Source organism: Sciurus vulgaris, assembly GCF_902686455.1.
Source record: "Sciurus vulgaris genome assembly, chromosome: 5".
Lineage (NCBI taxonomy): Eukaryota > Metazoa > Chordata > Mammalia > Rodentia > Sciuridae > Sciurus > Sciurus vulgaris.
In genome coordinates, this window is record NC_136465.1 from 97,506,580 (window position 1) to 97,530,316 (window position 23,737).

The 23,737-nt window shown below is 35.9% G+C and overlaps 1 protein-coding gene and 1 long non-coding RNA gene across 2 annotated transcripts in view; both read right to left on the reverse strand.

Annotated features, from left to right (window-relative positions):
• Nucleotides 1-1,182: 1,182 nt before the first annotated feature.
• LOC306660857 lies at nt 1,183-8,912 on the reverse strand. Its single transcript, XR_013763766.1, has 3 exons — nt 8,747-8,912; nt 3,164-3,264; nt 1,183-1,420 (listed from the first exon to the last, which is right to left on the reverse strand). It is a non-coding gene; the product is annotated as an uncharacterized lncRNA (long non-coding RNA).
• A 939-nt stretch (nt 8,913-9,851) lies between these two features.
• The window catches only part of OVCH1 (ovochymase 1), a gene marked incomplete at its 3' end in the record, with an annotated part of 58,333 nt that continues 44,447 nt past the window's right edge, over nt 9,852-23,737 (reverse strand). Inside the window, 8 exon segments of the mRNA XM_079139887.1 lie at nt 9,852-9,913; nt 9,916-9,941; nt 10,692-10,824; nt 12,694-12,750; nt 15,534-15,746; nt 17,223-17,315; nt 17,823-17,979; nt 21,899-22,053. Coding sequence (XP_078996013.1) covers nt 9,852-9,913; nt 9,916-9,941; nt 10,692-10,824; nt 12,694-12,750; nt 15,534-15,746; nt 17,223-17,315; nt 17,823-17,979; nt 21,899-22,053 — 896 coding nt within the window.

Genomic DNA, 23,737 nt, shown 5'->3' on the forward strand with positions numbered 1-23,737 from the left:
AATGTTTTATTCCTTCTGTCTTAGAGAGGCCAAATATTTTTCTCATATGTACTCATCTGTTAATTGCTCAGTCAGGTTTTAAATGAATATAGGGTGTTTGCCCATGGGCGAGTGAAAAGCCAATAAGCAAAAACAGGAGATAAGAGTGAAAAAAGTTTTATTACTTGCAAGTAGTGAGTGCAATGAAGAAATTCTCAAAGCAATGCCTCCTTGAACAAAAATCAAGGTGCTTTTATTAGGAAACTTACACATATTCACATAGGAAAGACTCATCATCACATGTAGAGCAAGCTCAGTTCATGGCCATACATTGCATGTCTTTAAAAAATGGTGGCTAGGAAAAACTCTGGGTAGAGAACTCATTATAATGAGCAACATTTACTCTAAGTCACCTAAACAGTGGGTCAGAAGTGACTTGATTTTGGCTAGTTCCTTGTAAGTTTCTCTGGAGGACCTTTTCTGAAACAAGAAACAACTTCCATGGAGAGTTAACCATCATTTAAAAGGTGGAATGCTTTTATTGATATGTGTAAGCTAACCCACAACAAGAGAGGGGAAGAATAGATATTTAGCAAGTTAGACAAAGGGGAATTAAGGGAAGGGAGAGGGAATAAGAAAAGACAGTAGAATGAATCCAAAGTAATTTTCCAACGTACATATATGAATATATATGTGAATCCCACCATCATGTTCATCCATAAGAATGGGGTCCTAATTAGAATAAGATATATTCCATGGTTGTAAATTATATAAAAATGAATTCTGTCATGTATAACTGAAAACAATTAAAAAAGGGAACAATTGAAAACAATGTGAACATCAGGTCACTTTATCTTTTTCTGTGTAAAGATTAAAGCCAAGAGAATTTAATTATCATACCAGTTGAAACTGGCCTCTGGGAAACTTGACTATCTTTAAAATCCTGGTTTCTCATATAAACAGCTTAGTTTCAGTTTGGTGATTGGAACTTTAGCGTAATTCCATTTTGATGTCTAATCTGGTCTGTTGAACCCTAATGCAGGAGCTCAGTTCAAAATAAGGCCTCTTGTCATTTTTATTGAACTCTTTTACTGAATACAAAACTGGTATGTCCATGCCCAGGGCTGCAGAGCCTGGCTAGACTTTGTACAGAGGGATCATCTTCATGTTCCATGAGTCAAAGAATGAACACCACCACTGAGGTAAGCAGGGAAGCAGAAATTTTATTAAAAGGGAAAGTGAGAAAAAGATCCAGAACTCTCTGTACAGCACACCTCAGAGGGGCAAGAATGCTGTTTAAATCCTGCTGCACTCCTCCTTTGCAAGGCACATAAGGAGAAGTTGATAAGCTCCTCTTGATTGGTTTTGGTATTTCAGTTGTCCCACAGCAGGTGTGAGCCAGATTATGGATGATGCAGTTGGCAAGATGGAGATTTCTGCCCTTTATGAGAAACAGGAACTGTCTTACAACATGTTGGGTCATGTTACAATGACTGTCCTTGTGCTTGCCTTCTCGTCAATCTTTACTGTCCTTTCCCTATTTAGGTCACCATGGCTAAGCCTTTTCTGTATCAAGCTCAGTCTGGTTCCTTGGAATATACATACTGTAAACCTTAGGGTAAACATTTTTAAAAAACCAAAAGGATTAAGTAAAGCCAAAAAGCTAATAATACTAAATAATACTTGATTATTATGAAAGAGGAAAGAAAAAGAGCATATGAAACAAGGAGAGAAACCAAGTTCATTTAAGCCAGTCATATTGATAATTACATTAAACATAAATTGACTGAAGACCAACTAAAAGATCACCAAGTTGGATAAAACATCATAATTAAGAAGATGGTATTTGAAAGAGACCTACTTTATATTTAAAGTCAGATAGCTAAAAGTAAAAATGGAAAAATATGCTAGGAAAATAACAATAAAAAAAACTGAAATGTTCATATTAAATCTGACATGGTAGACTTCAGGAAAAAGAATTTCCCAAAATAAGAAGGAGCATTTCATAATGATAAAATTGATACTGGTCTTGGAAAATCAGGATTGGGTCCTTGTTCCCCTGGTATTGAAATGCCAAGGCAAGTGTAGAAAGCAAATTTTATTTAAGAGACAGAAGAGAGAGCAAGAGCAGGAGTGTGGGGCAGGGAGGAGAGAGGGAGAGAAAAGGAGACTCCTCCAGAGAGAAGCTGGGGACCCAAAGCTGGTGCCCATGGAAGGGGGTGTGTCTTATTCCCTTATAAATCTCAGGTTTCTTCCTATCTTGCCTAAGTTGTGAGGAAAAGAGGCACCTGGGGGTGCTCATTAGCAACTCCTTGCCTTGGGAGGAGCTATTCCCCAGAGGTATAGGTAACTGGTTACCGGTTGGGTGGTGGGGGAGTGCTCTGGAGGTGTTAGCATTTCATTTCCTTTTCTTTGAATTAGCCCCCATCTTCTCCCCTACCATTCATAATCTATGCTGAATATCTCTCTTTTGTCCCAGTCTCATCCCTCCACCCCCACTCTGATTAAGAGAACACCTTGCAACTGAAAGGAGAAATGGGCGATGACTGCTCTGGATGCTTCAGGCTGATGGGGGGCAACGTGGGGCAAGCAGTTTGGGTGTTCCTTATAAGGAATGTTTTGGGTTGGTCGAGGCATCTGTGGTAAAAGTATGGTTTGGAAAGAACAGGTTGTAAAGTTATCTGAGAGCTGGGTGTTCTATGAGAGAAACAAGACACCAAGAGTATGGGAATGAGATTAATACAAAATAAAGGAATATGATGATATTTTTGCAAGAACTTAAGTTGTTCCCATTCTGGTAAGGATATGGCCTCTATTTGGAAATGTAAATCTTTAAGGATATTAGTTACATTGTCAGAGTAATCAGGAATGTAAACATAACACCTAAATTTTATAATATCACAGATGTCCCGATAAGATGTAGTTAAGATATATGTGATTTTTGTCAGCCTGGATAGGACAGTGAGAAACAGCTTTGGCAGAACCCAATACGCCTGACCTGCAGGACAGGTGATTAAAAGACATGTAGGCTGTGAATTCTCTCACCCAAGTCTTGTAGAATGGCAGCTTGCACAAACTGTATTTAATTAGTCAATGGGTGCCCATTATTGTCCTCCAGAAAGAAAAAAAAAAAAAGGAACAGAAAGATGTATCTCAGGGAGATGTGGGGTGCAGAAAAGCTTACCTTGGTGATGATCCCTGCCAAGCACCCAAGTGATATCTGCCTTAAAAATCAGGATTACATCCTTGTTCCACCAGTGTTGAAGATTAAACATTCGAGAAATGCTGAGACAAGAGTAAAAAGTAAATTTTATTTACAAGTACAGAACTTAACACTTAGGGGTTTTTCCCTTAATGTTGGTTAATAGTTTTTATGGCTATTTGGGTCAGTGGGTAGATGGACAAATAGACAGATAAATAGGTGGAGGCATGGATGGATGGCAGGAAGGAAGGATGAATATTGAGATGTATGGTTGTGATACTGGTCTTGAAAATCAGGATCAGGTCCTCCATCCCCTGGTAGTAAAGATTAAACACCTGAGAATGCCTAGGCAAGAACACAAAGTAAATTTTATTTAAGAAACAGAAAAGAGAGAGAGAGAGACAGACAGACAGACTGACTCCTCTGGAGAGGAGGGGACCCAGAGCTGATACTCATGGTAGTGGGCATGTCTTGTATCTCTATAGATTTTAGGTTCCTTTCTTCTCATGCCTACAAGACAAAAGGCAGGAAAAGAGCCATCCAGGGGGTGAATGCTTGTGTTGGAAAGTGCCATCCTTTCCCTCCCCCAGAGATATTAGCAACAGGTTGATAGGGAAGTGCTATCTACTTATTTCCTTTCCTTTGTTAATCAGCGGTCTTTTGCCCCCATCTCAGTTGGTTGAAAGTCTGGTTGGATGGCTGGGAGGATGTAAAGTGTTTAGAGCAGTACCTGATACATATAATAAATTGGAATTGTATATTTCTGTTGTCTTACAGTACATATATACCTTATTTTCAGATACTGAAGAAAAAAAAAAAAAGAGGCACCATCCTCCAAAAGCATAGATAATTTCCCCTAACTGCTCAGTGACTAAAGTAACTGCTCAGTGACCAACAGGTCGTTTGCTGTTTTTATCCTGGGTAAATAATGGAAAACAGTGATTTTAAATTATACTTTGAAATTAATTGCTTACTCTTGTTTATTATATTATAAAATTTATTTTTATGTATTAGGAACTCCCTACTTCTAAACAAATCCCCTAGTATTTTATACTTGACATAATTAGAGGTAATTAGGAAGGTCACAGACAAGGGTTCATTAATGTTTGATAATTCAATCATCTAACTATGACAAACCATTTCTAAGTTAACTGATCATACACAGTATTTTCTGAAACAAATTCTAATGTAATAGTTTTCTATAACACTCATTATTTCATGGTTTCAAGTCAATGATCCTAGAGCTATTAAGCTTTTAACCAGCATAAGAAAACTCTACCCTTTCTAGTGAACAGGTGGCCAGAGGCTCTACTTCACTGTGACAAGAAACCAAATAAGAGATCTAATTTAGATTGCATAGTAACTAGGATGTAAATATTCACTTACCTCATCTATCAAAAGAGGCTAATGGTCACTCCTGTGTTTTGTGTTCTTAGAAGCACTCAGGTCAATATTTTGCCACTTTCTTAAAAAATAAAAGGCTCTGGTCTCTGGTTGAACTTTAAATTGAAGGAAAACTATATCAATGATATCTAGAGCCTATAATTTTTTATAGATTTGAGCTTCTCTAATATTGATTTATAAATATTTCCTATGTTAATTAGTTTAGACCTTTCATAGAATGATCCAGTTTTACTTGATTTTTGTTTGGTGGAAAGTTTTTAATTCCATAGAAATTTGAGTTTTCTTATTGCTATTATATGGTGCTTTTCCATATATAGTTCAATACCAATCTTCAACACTTTCAATGACTTTAAAAAATTAACTTTTAAATCAGCTGTTGAAAAATGTGATGAATATAACCTTATACATTTCTTGATTTGTAATGCCAAATTTATCTAAAGTTTTATTGTGTCCTTACTAGTCCATTTCCACTAATGTATCTTCTTACAATGGTGTTTTCATGTGTTAAAGTATGTTTTAATATCTGATATTCTTTTCCTAAAAGATTTTCAGCCATTTTATAAGAAAGACTTTAGAGTTATTTCCTTCTCATCCCTCCAAAAAACAAATTCCCACTGATTGTTAGAAAATATACTGTATTTGTACATTAATTTGGTTTGAATTGATGTTAATTATATCTTCCAGTTTTGGAATATGGTGGCTTTTATTCCTATTGAAATATTTGTGTGTTGAGGCACACACATATTCCTGAATGAATTTTTAAGGTTTGAACACTAAATTTCCCATTTCATTTTACTTTTATTCCTAGCTATCACATGACTTTTGTTGCTAACTCAAATAATTTTTCCATTGTGTCTTCTAATTTTAACTGTTATGATTGTAAGATTATGATTACTATATATTTAATATGCATCTATGTTTCTAATTTAAATTAGAAAATCATGATGAGATACATTTTTCAGTATTAAACTGTTTTTTCTTTTTGGGGATAATTCTCAGATCTGTTAAGTATTCATTGAATAATCTATTGAGCTTCAGCACTGGTTTAACCCCCTGATATGGTTCAGAATATTCCACTTTGGCATGAGGATTATTGTGAGCTGGAGGCAAATTTTTTTAAGTGGATATGAGAAAAACTCTGCCCCCCCCCCCATTTCTTCTAGGAATGACAGGATAATTCTTAATCAGACAATTCTAGACTCTTTTAAGGTCAAAGATGGCACCAGAGGAATATACATACCATATCTTGCTACGATATCCCTTATTTTTTATTAGTTTCCCCAATATCCTTCTTTTCACAATTTGCCAATCCTAGAAACTCCAAGTCGTTTTTCATCTTGACACTTTTCTATAAACTTTTGAGTTACCCATCATCAAGAATTGCCAACAGAATGAATCAAACAACATTACCCTATGTAAATTTATGATTACACAAATGGTATGCCTTTACACCATGTACAGAGAAACAACATGTATCCCATTTGTTTACAACAAAAAAAAAAGAATTGCCATGTGTGTGCATGATGAGTGTGTTAATAAACTTGTTTTTCTCAATCTTCTATTGTCCTAATTTGTAGAATCCAAGTCAATGAACCTAAGCTGTTCTGAGAAAAAGAACAAAAATAAAACTTCTTTATACCAAAACTATTTCCTCTACTAACTTTCAATACTTTACTTTTGAAACCAAATGTATGGAATTTTCCCTCACAAAAATTCAACTTAAATTTTCCAGCACACATTTGAGAAACTTATAATTCAATTCAATCCTAACACCATTTAATGGGCTAGTGCTGACCCCATAGGTAAGGGCTGTGTCTCACAGGACTACTTCCCACTTTGAATACCAATTGGAAATCCAGGTCATCATCTGTGTTATTAAGTAACCAATTGGAAATTGGGGGTTGCCATGATCCCTTCCTCAGGCTTTTATAATTTACTTGAATGGCTTAAAGAACTTAGGGAAACATTCTGTGTTTACCAAATTATTACCAAGGATTCAATTCAGGAACAGTCAAATGAAAATGATGAACCATATAAGATATGATGGAGAGGGGACACAATGTCAGTGCTCTCTGCTGGCCCACCCCTCTCCCAGCACCTACCTTCATGTGTTCACAAACCTGGAAGCTGAGACCTATCCTTTGGGATTTTAATGGAAGCTTTGTTACATAGGCACAACTTTGTAAAATGTGTTTTACCTTTTATTTTGGTGCTGAGGATTGAACTTAGGCATTGAACATGGAAAGGAATTGTTCTATCAGAGTCACATGCCTAGACCCATAGGTATGATAGATTATCTCATTGGTGATTAAGTTAATTTAGAGCCCTCCCCTCCTCAGAGGTTGCAGGGTGGAGTTATGAGTTCCAACTCTCTAATCACATGGTTGGTTCCTCTGACAACAGGGACTTTCCAAAAGTTACTTCAGTACAAACTCAGGCATGGATGAAACAGGCCTTACTCTGAATAACAAAAGATACTCCATTTACCTTTACCATTCTCACCTCTTAGAAAACTATGAGGATTTTAGGAGCTCTGGTGAGGAAGGAATGAAAACATGTATATATGAATGTGTATATATATATATATATATATATATATATATATATATGTATATACATTTCTAAATATAATACATTTCTAAATATATATTTCTAGTACAATATTAAAGATATTAAAAATGAATTTCCTCCTATACCCCAGAGCTCGTAAGCCTTAGAGAAATTGAAATAAAATTATGAAATTTTGAGAAGGAAGTATTATGTATTTTACTAATTCTAAGTACAACAGTTTTGACCAAGAATAAAATCAACCTAGTAGAGAACAAAGAAAATTACACTTACTTGGGGCTAATTAGTATTTCACTCCAGGAAAACAAAATTTCAAGCAGTGTTAAAAATATTCCCAAAGGTTTAACAAAATTGTAGCTGAATTCATAACATTAAATCACAAGGGGGTTGAAAATCACTTATTAGTCAGGAATTATGATTGGTGCTGGGAAAAGCCAAAGTTGTCTTTTAAGAAAGGGACTGGGTGTGGTTTCAGTCTCAGTAGTTTGGGGGAAGGGATCCATTGTACAGAAGGTCAGCAGAGGTTAACACCATTTCAAAAGGTCAACTCACATACTTGGGAAGGTGTATCAACAGACTAGTTCGAAGTTCAGCTGCTGACATGTCTGGAGATTTGATTAGCAATGGTCCTCATAAGTGCCCCTAAAGAGTGCTACTCTATCTTGATTTTTTTTTTTCCCTGACAATGTATGTAGTTCATTAACAACATAAGTTATAACTGCATATTAATATATCCTCTTCCTCCCCTTTGTTCTTCCAACCTATGTGTGCACCGAGGAGGAGAGCAATAGGAAAATGGTCTAATCTTCTTCTAAACAACACAATTTTAAGAACTGGAATAAGAATGTGTAACACATTCCTAATTCCTAATTCCTACAAGCTTGGTTTCTATATATTATTAGCATGTATTCTCTCATTTTATTTTGAAAACCATGAAGCAGTACAAGGTAACAGGTATTCTCCAAAGCAAGAAAGGTAGAAACCCAAGGGACACTTCATTCTTCCCACAAGAAACTAGGACCTTTTGTGGGGAGTAATCCTTATTTAATAGAATCAGTCTAAGTTGAGCCATGGGATGCAGATGGCTGGTTTCTAGAACTGGCTACCATGGAGGAATGTCCCAGATTACCGGGAAGCATGTGGCACTGTGTGGGAGTGGTTCCCTATCTGATTCTGTAATGGTTCCCTGAGAAAATCGCTCCCCTAACTCTACCCTATCCTGTTCATCACAGAAGAAGCCCCTCCTGTTCCAGGCCCCTTTACCTATACAACTATAAAATAAAGGAGAGTTGGACTATTCCATGTTGTTAGAGGACAGAGTTGGTATGGCCAGACCTATCATGCCCCCTATCATTTAAAAGGAGTATTGGCTCTTGTGTGTTTATTGATTAGATAAGTTCATGGGTAATTGATTGATTGATTGATTGATAGCTGACATCACCCTCCGACAGTTAAACCTTTTCTTGTCTACATGGGACTTGACTGACAGACCCTCACAAGCTTTTTCAAGGTAAATTTGATCAGGAATCAGGAAAGCTCAGTACTTATTAATATTCCCTTAAATGGAAACACAAAGATTGTTAGTGTACTTACTTCTGGGATGGTAATGTAAATCCAAGGAATAAAAAAGACATTGCTTTAGCACCTAGCCATTGCATCAACCCTGGCAGAAGCATACCTGAGTGGGGAGTGACATTGGCATCTGGGTCCTTAGAGAGCCAAAGTCCAACAAAAACCGATACATCCTTTCCTCTGGGCTGTTAACCTATACTGATAAAGTACATTTGGAACTTATAGTGCATGTGTATATATGTACATGATCATGGAGGGTGTATTCTCTACAAATGAGAAAATTGAGTTTCAGTAAGCCTTGAGATTATTCCCAAAGTCACTGAACTAGTAAGAGACAGAACTAAGATACAGACCCAGGATCACCAACTGTGGACTGCTATGTTCCCTCCTGTTACGAAATGTTGGTTGACCTCTCAACTCCTTTTCCATTTCGCTTCTCCTATCTACCTTCCAAGTTAAATAAGACCATGTAACCACTCTGGTTGAAAAGATTTAAATCTGATACGGGATACTAAGAACATGTTTCCTTTCTTAATAGGACTACTCCTTACCTCAGTCCCTTATTTCTCCAAAGTGAGGCTGAGAACTAAAATAATCATTATGTAATCATTAGGAAAAGGACAAAAGAATCACAGGAACTTCAGTGCTGGTGGAATTCAACTGTTGAATAAAGATACCTCTGGATTTCTCTTTCTTTGAAAATAAATGTTAGTATAACTAAATTATCAGCAACTACCTAATTGATAAACCCACTGATTGCCCTTTCCTGTGATATTATTTTGTCTGATTAACCTTGTTACCTATTTTCTTGAGTTTGCTTAAAACTGCCCTATGCATCCTTTATTTCAGTGTTTTTTTTTCTTTAACAAATTTAATCTAGGTATGACCCAAGTGAGAGCATAGTTTTGTTTTTAACTTAATCTGAAAAGATTTTATGTTAATCTCGATTATAAATCTAGGAAAATGAGACCAGTAAGGCTTTTTCAACGTGGCATAAGAGACTAGTTTAGGTCACATGTAAGACCCATGGGAACATAAAACAATCTAGGACTGTGTCATAAAATTAATAGCATAATTCATCATGGAAAAATAATTACCTATTAAGTTTTTGCCTGGTACAAATCCTTCATAAACCCACAGGTGGCTGTGATAAGCCAAGCTTCATCAGAAAGTTGATAATATCAAGCAAATGATGTGAATTAAAGGGGGTACTAACCTCCAGAGGCAGTTATGGCACAGATGAAAGGAAGTCAGATATAATTTTCAAATCAGGATATACTGTTATTTGTTCAGAATTTAATGCATCAATGTTATTGACTTTCAGTAAGCCTTTTCTTTTTCTTTATGCTTGGGTGAGATAAAGATTTCTATTTTAAATTTTACTAATTAAAATTACCCTCTAGTACACAATTTTTCAAAAGTTAGAGTTAAGTTCACATTTTATGGTGAATGGTTGATCAATCATGTGTATTATTCTAAATTCTGATTGGCAATCTATAAGAGCTTAAGGATTTACATGAGCCAAAATTTGCCCACAACTCCCTAATATAACAGAAATTGACAGGATTGATATTATACAAATCTTCACTTTCAATTTCTTGTTTTAAATGTATTTTATTGTGAATTCAAGGGAATTTCTTTACATTGTGGCAATTTAGGAACATTTACTGAATGCCTACTATATGCCAGAATATTTTAAACACACTATTTCAATCTCCAAAATGCTTTGATACTTAACTTTCCATTTGCCTAATAAATGGTCCCTTTGTTGAGAAAGTACCATTTATCAACAGAAACAGTTTTTCTTTTGTTGTTTTCATATTAAAAGCAATTTATCCAGGGTTACACCTAAGAGAATATTATTTGAGAAGATAGAGAATAATGCTTTAAGCAAATACCACTGTTGATGTTAGTCAAGTGACTGCTCGCATATATCTTTCATCATAATAAACATTCCTTTCTTTACCTCATAATCATCCTGTGAGAATATCTTCGGATCTGTACAATTCCTGAGAGCTTTGTTAGAATATCCTCACACATGACTCTGTGCTCTTGGTTTGAATTCAGGGGAAGTCTGATTATTAGGCTACCCTTTGGACCTAGAAACAAATGAAGTAGAAAGAATGAGAATAAAACTAGCTTTTTCTTTTCTTTCTTTCTTTCTTTCTTTCTTTCTTTCTTTCTTTCTTTCTTTCTTTCTTTCTTTCTTTCTTTCTTTCTTTCTTTCTTTCTTTCTTTCTTTCTTTCTTTCTTTCTTTCTTTCTTTCTTTCTTTCTTTCTAACAGGTTTTCTATATGCCTTTTCAGATCAAGGAATCAGCTCTCTTCCATAATTATCTTAGGGAACGAAGTAATTATTCAGAGGTAGTTGGTTTCGCTGAAAAGTCTCTTGATTTTAAATATTCAAAGGTACAAAAAATAAGCATCTTTCTCAAAATTATCTTTGACATAGCCTAGAGTCTATGAAAGATTATATGATATAACTAGATAATGCCTATTGATTGCCTGATTCCATTTAAAGCCATATTCTTAATATAGCTCAAGAGAAAGCTTTACTATGATATGCTTTTATTATTCATTTAACAATTTTCCAAATTGTGCAATATACTCAGGCCTAGAAAAATATATTCTCTAATGCATTTTGTTGCCAAGGAAGGAAATCAGCTTTTAGTTGTTTGTGTTCACCCAGAATCAAAAAACCTCACTTGAGTGGAGGGAAAGGAGAAACATTGGATAGTGATATTGCCAAATTATACTGTTATACTGTGTGCATGTATGAATATGCAACAAATTCCACCATAATGTATAAGTCACCAATTGAAAAATATGGGGAAAAAGTCTCAATAGTTAAGTTCTAAAGTACAGCTTAACAACTCTGAATTACATAGTTTACATTAATGCTAGCTTCTAATATTTGTGTACTTTGTTTTCAAAACTTATTCTAAACTTTTGTTTTTATTATACTATAAAGAAAACTGATAGAGATAACAAATTGTCCTTAGCTACTCAAACAGATAAGATTTAGACCCCAAATCTCTGAATCCACAAGAAATATAGCTGCAGAAAAATCTATCTGTAGTATAAAAAAAAATCACAATCAAGGTCAAAAATATTAACTTGCAATCAAATATCTTAGCCATGTTTGAAAATATATATGATTTATATATACACATAAATACACTCATACATGGTATTATATGAATTTATATCTTGTGGCAGCAGGGAGTGCTAGGGGTCAAACCTAGGGCCTAGGACATGCTAGGCAAGCATGGAACTACATCCCCAAAGGAAATCAGCATTCTTGATGAATTACAAGTCAATCATGATTCACTGACCAGTTTCTTACTTGGACCTGAGCAAATCTCAGATGACTTAAGTAGATTTTTTTTCCTAACAAACTCATCCCACACAATTAGTGCTAAAACAATAACATTGATTTTTAACCTTTATATTAAGTTCATAAAATGACCAAGCATATCTTGGATTCTGAAAACAATATAGCTTATGCTAAAGCACCTTGTTTAAGGGAATAGAACGTCACCCTCACCAGTGGTCCACGGCATGTGAAAATCATTAAGTAAAGCATTCCTCGACATAGTTCACCTAGGTTAAAAAAAAAAAAAAAAAGTCAATTCAAATAAGAATGGATTTTTTTTAGCGGTTTCTGTATATTAGGTAGAGCAATTAATTTAAATCATGAGATAAGAAAGTACTCCATTCTTAAGATGAGGAAGTATAGCTCTAAGAACTCAAGTGATTTACTCAAAAGTCAGATTGGTGGAGTAGGGAGCCAGGATCTTAACCTGGGTCCATGATTCTAATACCCCTCTACTCTATAGTCTATGTTTCTGTGCTCCATTGAAGGACAATTACAAATTATCTTTAAAATGACCCAGATGTGTCATTTTACTCCCAGAAAATAACTTATTAAAAATCTCATCACAAAGATCCATGATAAAGTTTTCCTACCTGAAAGTTTTTCTTTCCCTACAGTCAATCTGCTACTGGTTGCGTTACTTGGAGAAACTAAGATATGAAAGGGAAAATTATTATTCTAAAATGATTCAAAATACTTTTTAAGAAGGTATGGAAAGAACTTTAGAGTCTTTTAGAATCAGATGCATCTACTATTGGGAATGATTTAGTTATTTCAAAACAGTAGGTGTCACCTGCTCAGAAAGATATTCACTGATTATAGTACATTCAGCTATATGGCACTAAATCCAGATGCTTCTTTTTCTCTTTACATTCTTCATTCCCCCTCCCTTATTCTCTCCATCTTATATATGTTTATCTTATTATGTGTTCCTCCCTACTAGAATGAGCTTAATGAGGGTAGGGATTTTATTCATTTGGTTCACTAGCAGATCCCCAGAACCAAGAGAAGTCAGTTCCTGCTTCTTATTAGGTGTTCCACAAACTTTTGCAGGGAGGAAGGGAATCATATTCAAAGAGAAAAGAAGAAAATGCATTAGTTAGCATATTAGGGTGAATGATGTTGAAATATTTCAAGAATGTTCACATATTTATTTGTACCAAGTAGAGATGAATGCAATTCTTGAATGTTTTGCTAATTCTCACAGGGAGAAACAGCATTTGACAGTAGAGAATATCTTACAACCCAAGGAAGGGATAATATTTTCATTACTGTCTGTGGCTTTCCTAACTATAACCTAAAGAAGACAAGGTTCTAGTTGACAATTTCACATCACAGAAATGGTAGGCTGGAAAATTACAGGGGTTCCTCACAATTTTCAAAGGTAATAATGATAAGTCATGCTTCCCTAGAAAATGTCTTTCTATATAAAGAATTGAATATATTTTAAGGACAGGGCTGTAAATTGGGAAGAAAATAATTTTAAGAAAGAGACAAGTACAGAATCACTCTACCACATGAGAACACACTGCAGCAGGATGCAAAAGGTAAATTTTCTTTTTTAATTATAGACATCTTCTGACCTCAAAATGGAAAAATTTTAAACCTAAAATGACAGGATAAATCAAAGATCAAAGACATGTATGTATAGATTTAAATACAATTTAAATTTTATGTTCATATAAAAATTATTAAAGGCAAATAGCAACAATAAGGCTGAACACATAACTTACATAACTTATGACAAAGGAAAAATATTTCTGTATCTAAAGTTCCTGTAAAACATTAAAAATGGTCATAATTTTAAAGTGGATAAAAGATAATGGAAATTAATAAAAAGTATAAATAGCTAACCAACATTTAGAAAAACTTTTCCCCATTAATAATTAGAAAATAAAATTGCCTATCAAACTGGCATGTGAGATTATAGGCATGAATTCCATGCACTGCTAATGTCAGTGAAACTGAGTTAACCATTCTGAAGAGCAAAAAACAATGCACAGAAAAGAGAACTTGGCAAAAAATTCATACCAAAAAAAAAAAATGTTTCCAAGTCCTTAAGTGCTGTACTTACTGGGAGGTATACAAAAGAAATCAAATGGCCAAGTGTCACTTTCACAAGTCTTTCACTTTAGTCAGGTAAATAAAGATGATTTCAAACAGAGTCCAAGGCCACAGATGAAATAATCAGTATAATAGACAGTGGGAAGGAATGGTTGATGCTACTTCAGATTAGGAAAGATTCTTTGAAGAATGACCATTCATTCACTTATCTATTAGGTGCTTTCTATGTTTCAGGCATTGTTCTATGAACTGGGGCTTCTGGAAGTGAAGAGATGGAAGTTCCAGCCCTCATGAGGCTTGCATTCAGTAGGCAGACAGAGAAAACACAACTATGAGAAACAATCAGAGGACATTATATGCTAAGAAAAGGGGACCAAGAAGTACAGAGGTGTGAGGAGGTGATGCAATTTCAAGGTAGATCTTGTTAAGAAGTTAACGTTCCAAGTCCAGAAATGAGGGAAGCAAGAAGTCTTCTAGGAAATTTAGATTTTATTCCTGCTCTAAGGAGAAGTTCTTGAGAAGTTTTAGTCAAGAGAGATGGGTAGGTAATCTGACTTTAGGGAAAAATGTGCTAGGCTAATAACAGTCTTTTTTTTCCTGTAGTCTAAATGAAATTGCATTATACTGTATTTAAATATTTGTTCTTTAAACAAATCTTTGTGCCTTCTAACTCGATGATTTAATCTCTTGGACTTTATCCTAAGAAAACAATTTCACCTTCAAACAATTTTCCTGGCTTCTATGTACTTCTGCATCAAGCAGGCACCACACATGCTCATAATGACATATGAGAACTTTTTCTTTCCAGGTTCCTCCATTAACAACATTATTTTGATTGCCTTCCCACTTTTCTCCTGACTGAAAGCCAAAAAAATTTAATGAAATCCATATAAAGAGGAGGTGGCAAGTTTTTTTCATTAAAACATGTTTGCCAGTACATGAAATGAAAAATGAGGGCTGTCTTGTTATTAATGAATGTTTTTAATCCTTCTATTTAAAAAAACATTTACTGAATTTGCTTTAATGTTTTCATTCACCTCCTTACCCTTTACCTCATCGCTATTTTTAACCATCTTCTGAACTCCTCTTCTACCAATATAGTGTCTTCCGGCTCAGTCCTGGTGTGTTGAAGAAGTTTGGCGTGTGTCTGTGTCTGTCTCTCCATCCCTCTCCCTCCCTCTCCCCTTCTCTCCCCTGACCCTTTGTAAATTCCACATTTTGAAAAACTAAGGGTATTTAGAAGAAAAAAAAATATGACTATTTGACATGAATCAACATATGTGGGGTCTTATTCCCAAGTCAAAACTCAGTCTTGATCATAAGCTGCCTGCACAGAAAAAGCTTCTTGCACAGAGTTTGAATGGTCAGTAACAATTACCTGCCATCCTTCTCTCAACATGGCTTTCTTCATAAATAGTCGTAACTGAGTCTCCACACACAAGAGATCCAAGGAGTGACAGACACACAACAGGAAATTTTGCCACTCTGAGCGCCCAGGGACATTCCAGTTTTCTTCTATAATGCACTGGATATCTTGGATTTGAAAAAAGGGCTCTAGGCTCTTCTAGCTTCACTTTAGAAGCTGCGAATTAAGAACACAAGGGCACTCGGGGCCAACAAAGACAAGGTAAAGAAAGACTATCCCAAGCTTGAAAGACCCAGGCTTGCAAAAAGAAAATTAAAACTTTATTTCCATCCATTACAAGGTGACAATAACTTATAAAAGAAAAAGATCATTCCATTTAATTTGTCCTATTTTCTTGACATGAAGTTGTAGCAGATTTTTAAATCACTTCTTACCACACTCTTAATGCCTTTACATTCTCATATTTGAGGAAACTTCATTATGATTTAATCTGTTCTCCACCCACTCGGCATCTACCTCAGTATCTCCAGAGGAAAACATACATCCAAGCTAACTGGGAAGTCTCTCCCTAAATTCATGACATTCACCTGGGGTGGAGGGTAGGGATTAAGCTGCTCAGCAACCCTCCATACCTTTCTAGCCCATTTTCTAAAGAAAATTTTCATACTTTCTCCTTTTTCTCTTAAAATTATCAAACCCTCTTACACAGACCCTTCTATCATCTGCTGAGAAAACAGAAGCAATAAGAGAAATTCCACAAGCACCCACACACCAGCCTCCCTGCCTAAATATTCTGCCTTTCATCCAACAACTACGTATGAACTTTGCTTCTCTATAATACTACCCTCACTTTTGAGCAGTAAGTCCCACCCCCTTTCTTCTACTCAAGGCATCGCTCTAGGAATTCTGCCTTCTGTCTTGTTTCTGTCTCTACAACTCCTCCTAGCTGTTATTTTGGGTTGAGTGCATGTGAGTTTGGGGCAGAGGTGGTAAAAAAGATTATGGTATCACAGAACTTTTACTCAAGTCTGTTACAGATTTCTAATTCTCTGGTTGCTGTTATCTTTTGATTAAAATCAAACTCCTAGTAGCAAACATACAATGGCAATTATAGGAGAATTAAGAAATATATATATATTTAATATATGTATTTTATATAAATATATTTTATATATATACACACACATTTATATATATGTGTGTGTGTGTATATATATATATATATATATTTTTTTTTTTTTTTTTTTTTTTGCAGTGCTCAGGATCAAATCCAGGGCCTTACACATAGGAGGCAAATGCTCTATCACTGAGCTACATATACAGTCCAAGAGAGATATTAATTCTGATGCCAACTTTGGTAATCTTATAGTCTTTACCAAGAAAGACATCTGGAAGTCTAAGGAAGGAGTACATAGCTCAGAGTTTAAAATAATTCTATGCAGTTCCCTCAAATTCAAGCTCTTATTCACAACTACAAGATTTATCACCTGCAACCACTATAATCTTGGATGGATTATATTCCCAGGTAATAACAGCAACAACTCTTCTCCTGTGGCACCTACCAACCAGAAAGAAACAACAGAGTTTCTGGCATTCCAAAAAAAAAAAATTAGTGAGCCTGGATTTATAATGCTTTTTGCTCAATTATTATTTCATAAATATATATTATTTCATAATATATACATTTATTACCTGGCCCAGAGGCACTGTCTTTTGAAAGTGTGGATGTTGATAATTGTTTTCTTAAGGCTTTGCTCTTATTCTTTGTCTGAAGTGAAGTAGGACCTGTATTTGGGGAGAATACATTAAAAATAAAGATGAAAGACTGAGGACAAAAATGAAGTCAGTCCCAAAGTAGCTACTGTCAAAAAAGAATGCAAACCTAGGATTAAAGCAGCCTTAGGAAAAGTCAGTTTTACTCAACTTTGCCCAAGGGAGAAGTTATTTTTATAGAATCTTGCATTTTAATATATTTAGCACCTAAATGAGATATGATTATTTTCTCTTTCATAACACTCATTTATACTATACTTGGCAATCCCAAACCCACTCTAAAGAAGGAAGCACAGTGGTGCACGCCTATAATCCCAGCAACTTGGGAGGCTGAGGCAGGAGGATTGCAAGTTCAAAGCTAGCTTCAGCAAAAGTGAGGCACTAAGCACCTCAGTGAGACCCTGTCTCTAAAATACAAAAATAGGGCTGGGGAGGGGGCTCAGTGGTTGAGTGCCCCTGAGAAAGAAGGAAAGGAAGGAAAGAAAGGGGTATTGTTTTATAATATATAAAAACAATTACCTTTGATTTTGGATTTGATCCAGTCCAAGAAAACCCTTACCCTGGCAAATACACCCGGCTTCCATGGCTGGATGCAGCCAGCTCCCCAGCTGACGATGCCATAGAGGACAAAGGGACCATTTTCATGTCTACATACTAATGGCCCACCAGAGTCTCCCTGAAATAAGAAAACATGTTCTAGATAACCACTTTAATCTGAAGTTCCTGCTTTCACATTTTGGAATAGGAATGTTTTTTGGCAAAAGGGAACAGATAAAATCAGATGGTAGTTTGATTCCATAGTTGAAACAAAGCCTCGTTCAAAAAGAAAACAATTTCTACATCTTCCCAGTCTCATCAATAGGGCCTGGATAATATTCATTAATGGATTAATCTTAGATAGCCCTAGTGTCTGGTTTTATAGATTTCAAGGAGACATGTGAAAATGTAACTTTCTTCTTGTTTATTCTTAGATATTTCTACTTTGGTCTTATGATTAGAGTGAACACATCTTTCAAAAGGGAAATATTGCATCAAAAACTCAGATGAAAGAGTCAATCTTCCCCAAATACTAGTTTTGTTTAAATTAAATGATAAGTAGAAAGGAAAATTTTGAAGAAACAGTGATATTATCAACGGCACCAAAGTAGTGTATCACACATATTATCACACTATTAATTGCACCAACGTACGTGTCTTTCTGGGTACAGTGTGACAATGGCAGTGCCCAACACAGGCACTTGTTTGTGAGCACTTCTGTTCACATCATGTGCTCCACTTGAGGATAGGCATTAAGCCTTATTCATTTTTGTATCCTGGGAGACCTAGTATAGCCTGTCACATACGGAATGTTTGCTTAATTTATGAAGTTCTATTAGATGCATCAAAAACAAGCCTTAAAACACAATATTTTCATTTTAAACACAATCTTTCATAATTTTTAGTCAGTCCTTTTGCAGGAAAGGAAGTGGACCAAATATATTTAGTGCCAAACTGTATCTTGCATTTGACTTATAAATTGAGCTAAATGTACATATTTGAGATCTGTTTATTTTATGTGAAGAACTTCCTAGAAGGGACCCCAAATTAGAAAAAAGGAGAGCCCCTAGTCTAATGTAGAACAATTAACATTTTCTCAAGTCTTAATTTTTTCATAAAGTAAAATTATACTTAAGACCCCCTTCCAGTTTTAAAAAGGTCTGATGTGTCCAGTCAGGTGTCGTTTTGATTCATTCATTCTTTCACCACTAACACATAGCCAATAATTAATTTTTCAGGCAGTTACAAGCATTCCATGATATAGGGAACTTGTCTAATTTATCTTTTATTGATAGTGCCTATCATAAGGCCTAGCACATTCCATAAACATGATACTCTTTATTGAAAAGTTATTCAGTACCTACTGTGAGCCAGCCATACTGAGCAAGATAGAATATGAACAAATAAGATGTCAATAGAAGCTATAAAGGAAATATTCAGAGTGAATGGTAGAGAATAAAGGTAGATATATATGTGTCCTTACATGTACATGTATGTGTAAGCAGTTTTAGTAACATTTGAGCTCATACATGAAGGATAAGAAGGAACAGGCTTGAAAACCTGAAGGAGCTAGGCATGGTGGAACATACCTGTAATCCCAGTGATTTGGGAGGCTGAGGCAGGAGGATCATAAGTTAAAAGCCAGTCTCAGCAATTTAATGAGGCCCTAAGCAACTTAGCAAGATCCTGTCTCTAAATAAATAGGGATGTGGCTCAGTGGTTAAGCCCTTCTGGGTTCACTCTCTGGTTAAAGAAAGAAACAAAAGAAAGACTGGAATAAAAAGCATTTTATACAGAAGATAAATCTAGATTAAGGCCCTGAGATAAGCAAAACTTGGGGAGTTGAGAGGTTAGAAGATAATGAGTGTGGCTTAAACTGTTAGCAAAGAAAAATATGAAATAAACTGGGAAAGTTAGCAGGAATAGGATATGTATCACTTTGTGAAGATTAACATCTATTGCTTTATAAGTCAAAAGAACTTGAAATAAAAATTTTGAAATCCAATGAGCAAAGAACAGGATTCTGCATTGCATATCTGAAAGTCCCAAGTTTCTATGTTTGGACATTGTTATTTCTACCTTCCTAAATGAGAAATTACATTAGTAGGTCCATTACCTCTGAGCATGCACAGGAAGGTAAAATCAATTTCATGATAGAAATATTAGAGTCCATTTTATCAAAGCAAGTTTCTAAAGTCACCCTTCAGTAGATAAGTGTCCTCTGTAAAAGACAACTGGCTATATTTAATAGTTAGAATCTCAATTCCTAGTTTTCTTCCTTCATGTTGGCAGTAAATTTGGTCATGCCACACACTAAGTGACAGTTCTATGTAGCTTAAATAATAGGTGCCAACTGACATGATATTTGGGTCACCTGTGACATGGTCTACTTTAAACTTGTCTCATTTGTTGCTTTCTTGACACAAAGTAAGTATGTCTCTTAAAGTTAGATGCTGTCAAATATGACAAACAATAAAGCCATTTGTGATTTCCTTGATTCAAATAGAAAGACCGTTCCTAAATATCTCTATACACCAAGGAAAAGAATAAACACATTTATTCAGATTCTTTTCTCTCTGATTGTCTAAGGTAACTGTGCTACGGTGGATAATGGGAGTACCCTTCCCATGTTCCTCAGATCTCCCCACACAAGTCCTGGCTCTGTGCCTGAGGCCCTTTCCCACTTTCCACCCTCACCCCTGAGGCCACCCACAAGTGTGAGAAATGCTGAGGAATTAACAGAACTCCTTTCAGGCAGCCCTCAAGCTATGACTTTTGGGAAGTAACATATAAATGCCCCAGTTTTCTCACCCCTCAGATGAGATAATATACCAGGTATGGTCCATATCACTGCACAGATTCCCTGCAGGATCGGACTTAGTCCCTCACTTTGGTAGCTGATGTAAGCACGCATCCTTGATTGGCTGCCTTCCCTTCCCTGTACTTTCTCCTCACTTTCCTCCCCTGTCATGTCTATCTATACGTCCTGAAATAGACCCCTCAGGGTCTGCCTCTGGTTCTTGAAAATTAAGGTTAGCAACATGAACAGAATTTAAGTAGGGCTGGACACCATGAGAGGAAGGGTTTAAGTATAATAAACATATTCAGGGTTAAAGGGGGGGACCTTCTCCATTTCCTCTCCATATTTTCACACAGAAGGACTTCCACCTAGATTGATGCCCAGTAGCTTCTCCCCATGGAAGTGACATCCATTGGTTTATGATTTTGACTGGTGGTGGTACAGTGGAGAGGGTTATAAAAAAGCAGAAAAGAACAGGTTTCCTCTTTACCGCTGACCGGTATGAGTGATAAGTCTGGAGAAATACCTATCTACAGACCTGAACTTTCCCTCAGGTGGACTCTGCCCAAATTTTGACTAGGAATTAGAGGTGGGTGTGCAGAGTTTCAGCAATTCTTTCAAGGTGACATATCTAAAGTCACATTCATCAGTTGACTTTGTTAATACTGAAGCTGGTATTTTACAAAGCATTCATCAATATGCTTCCTTTTCTTCGTTGATGCAATGGCATGCATATATACATCTCTATAGCTTTGTACTTCTATAATCTCACTGAAATGACTACTGTCTTGTGATTTTTCACTGAATATGAAAACCATTTTTACCTTTAGGTTCTATTTTCCTCTTAGTGATTAATCTACAGTTAAAAGTTGAGTATATAGAAGATTAATAATAAAACAATAAAACTTTTTAAGTTGTAAGTAGGATAGATATACTAATTTAGAACCTTATTCACTCATCGCCCTGTTCCCAAAACCCTAAATGCATCCAAACACGTCTTCCCTTTCTCAGGTCTGATAAATGGTCTCGCCATACCTTCCCTTCTCATGGGCTCCTATCGACCACTGGCCATTCTGCTTGTACAGTTGCTAGCTACCACTGCCATCACTGCTGTTTGAATTAAGTAACAAGTCTTCCTGCACCCCTCCTGGCCTTTGTGTGGGGTTGTGGTAAGAGGTATTGGATGCTTGTGCCTTCAACAGTGAATTCACAGGTGGCAAACTTTCTATAGTTCTGTGCAAAGTCGGAATCCTCTTACCTGACAGAAATCTTTCCTTCCAGACACAGCAGAGCCAGCACAGATCATCCTGTCTGTGATCCCTCCTGGATGAGCAGAATAGTAAGTGCCTTCGCAGGCAGCTCTTTCTAGCACAGTCACTTGAATCTGCTGTAAGCGACTGGCGAGGTCACCATCTATGGAAGAAAGAGATTCAGAAAGAGAGGGCTTGATAAGTAAGCACAAAGTGATGTTAAAGAAATATTAAGTGCAGACTTGCTCTTTACCAACATAGTGGTAGTCATTCCATTTTTCCTGAGCAGATAGAGAATACTTGGGGGAGGGATATTAGTGTTTCATGCAGCATGTCTTCATCATATGGCATCTTTGTAAAGAGGGGACATTGGGAGAATAACTTTTTACCTAGCTTATTTCCAGTCTAAGTTTTATGGTATCAAATAGTGCCACGTAAGAATTCAGAGGAACTGGGGGTGTAGTTCAGTGGTAAAGTGTGTGCTTAGCATGTGCAAGGCCCTGGGTTCAATCCCTAGCATCAAAAAAAAAAAAAGAAAAAAGAAAACAAAATCAGAAAGAAAAACTTTGGAAGAAATGAATTGGTACCATATGATTTACATGAACATATTTATAAATATATAAATATACACTGTAAGTATATGAAAATACATGCTTATATGATGATATAACAAACCAAAATCATATTCTTTTCCTCTACTTTTGCTAAAGCCCAATCTCATCTTCAATGTTAGGTGCCACTAACGATGAACACAATGAATGAGAAGTTTCTTCTCATACTTGGACAGATCTACATTAGTGTATTCTGCAGAACTTATTCTATCACTTTAGATTTATGGTAAGTTTAAAACTTTTAGTGCTGTATACCCTGTACATTTTGAAGCAAAACAAAAATAACTTCACATTTATGTACAACTTTAATATTTATAATGTTCTTTACTCCAACTCAATAATGCAATAGCATTGTGAGGTAGGTTAATCACATTGATCTCACACATGTAAAACCCAGACCTCTAAAAATGTGATTATTTAGCTTTTATATAACAGAACTCAAACCTAGGTCATAAATCTCATGTCCTTTTGAATGCACCAATACTCCTTTTCAGGAACTACCCTTCTCAGTGTGGCTGGCCATGTTTCAAAATTAAGACTTCATTTCCTCCCCTGGCTGCAAAGAATGAATTATATTTTATAAGACTGTAATGATGGCTCAGTTGTCCAGGGGTCATGGAACTGGTGAAGGCTGAAATGTGTTAGGTATGTTTGTTTAAGGACTTTAAAGTCAGTTAGTCAACAGATAAACACTGAAGCTTAGTATATGCCAGGTATACGTCTAGTCCTTGGGAGAGAATAGTGAATGACAGATCTGCTGCCAAGATGTGCCTCTGACACTAAGGGGCGAGATGTAGAAAATGATTACAAAAAAATAATGCCAGGGATGTTCAAGTGCAATGAGATGACAATACTAAGTAGCAAGGAAAGATGGATGGTAAGCCTGCTGCAGTAGTGTGGCCCAAGAAGGAAAGTGACATTTCAGCAGAGAATGGAATGATGAAGAGCAGCATGCAGAGACTGCAATAGAGTGTTCCAAATGGACAGAAACAAAGTATGGATCTTTAGAAAGCAGGACAAGTTTGGCATTAAGAGAAAGAAAGAACCCCATAGTACCGAAAGGTTAACAAGGGGACGAAAGAAGGAAATGATGTTGGAGAGTTAAGTGGAAACCAAACAGAGATTTCCAAACCAAGCTAGAGTTTATATTTTTTCTAAACATAATAAGAAGGCATTCAAGGAATGATTATAAGCTGGCCCATGCTGGCCTTAAATCCTAGCTTTGATATTTAATAG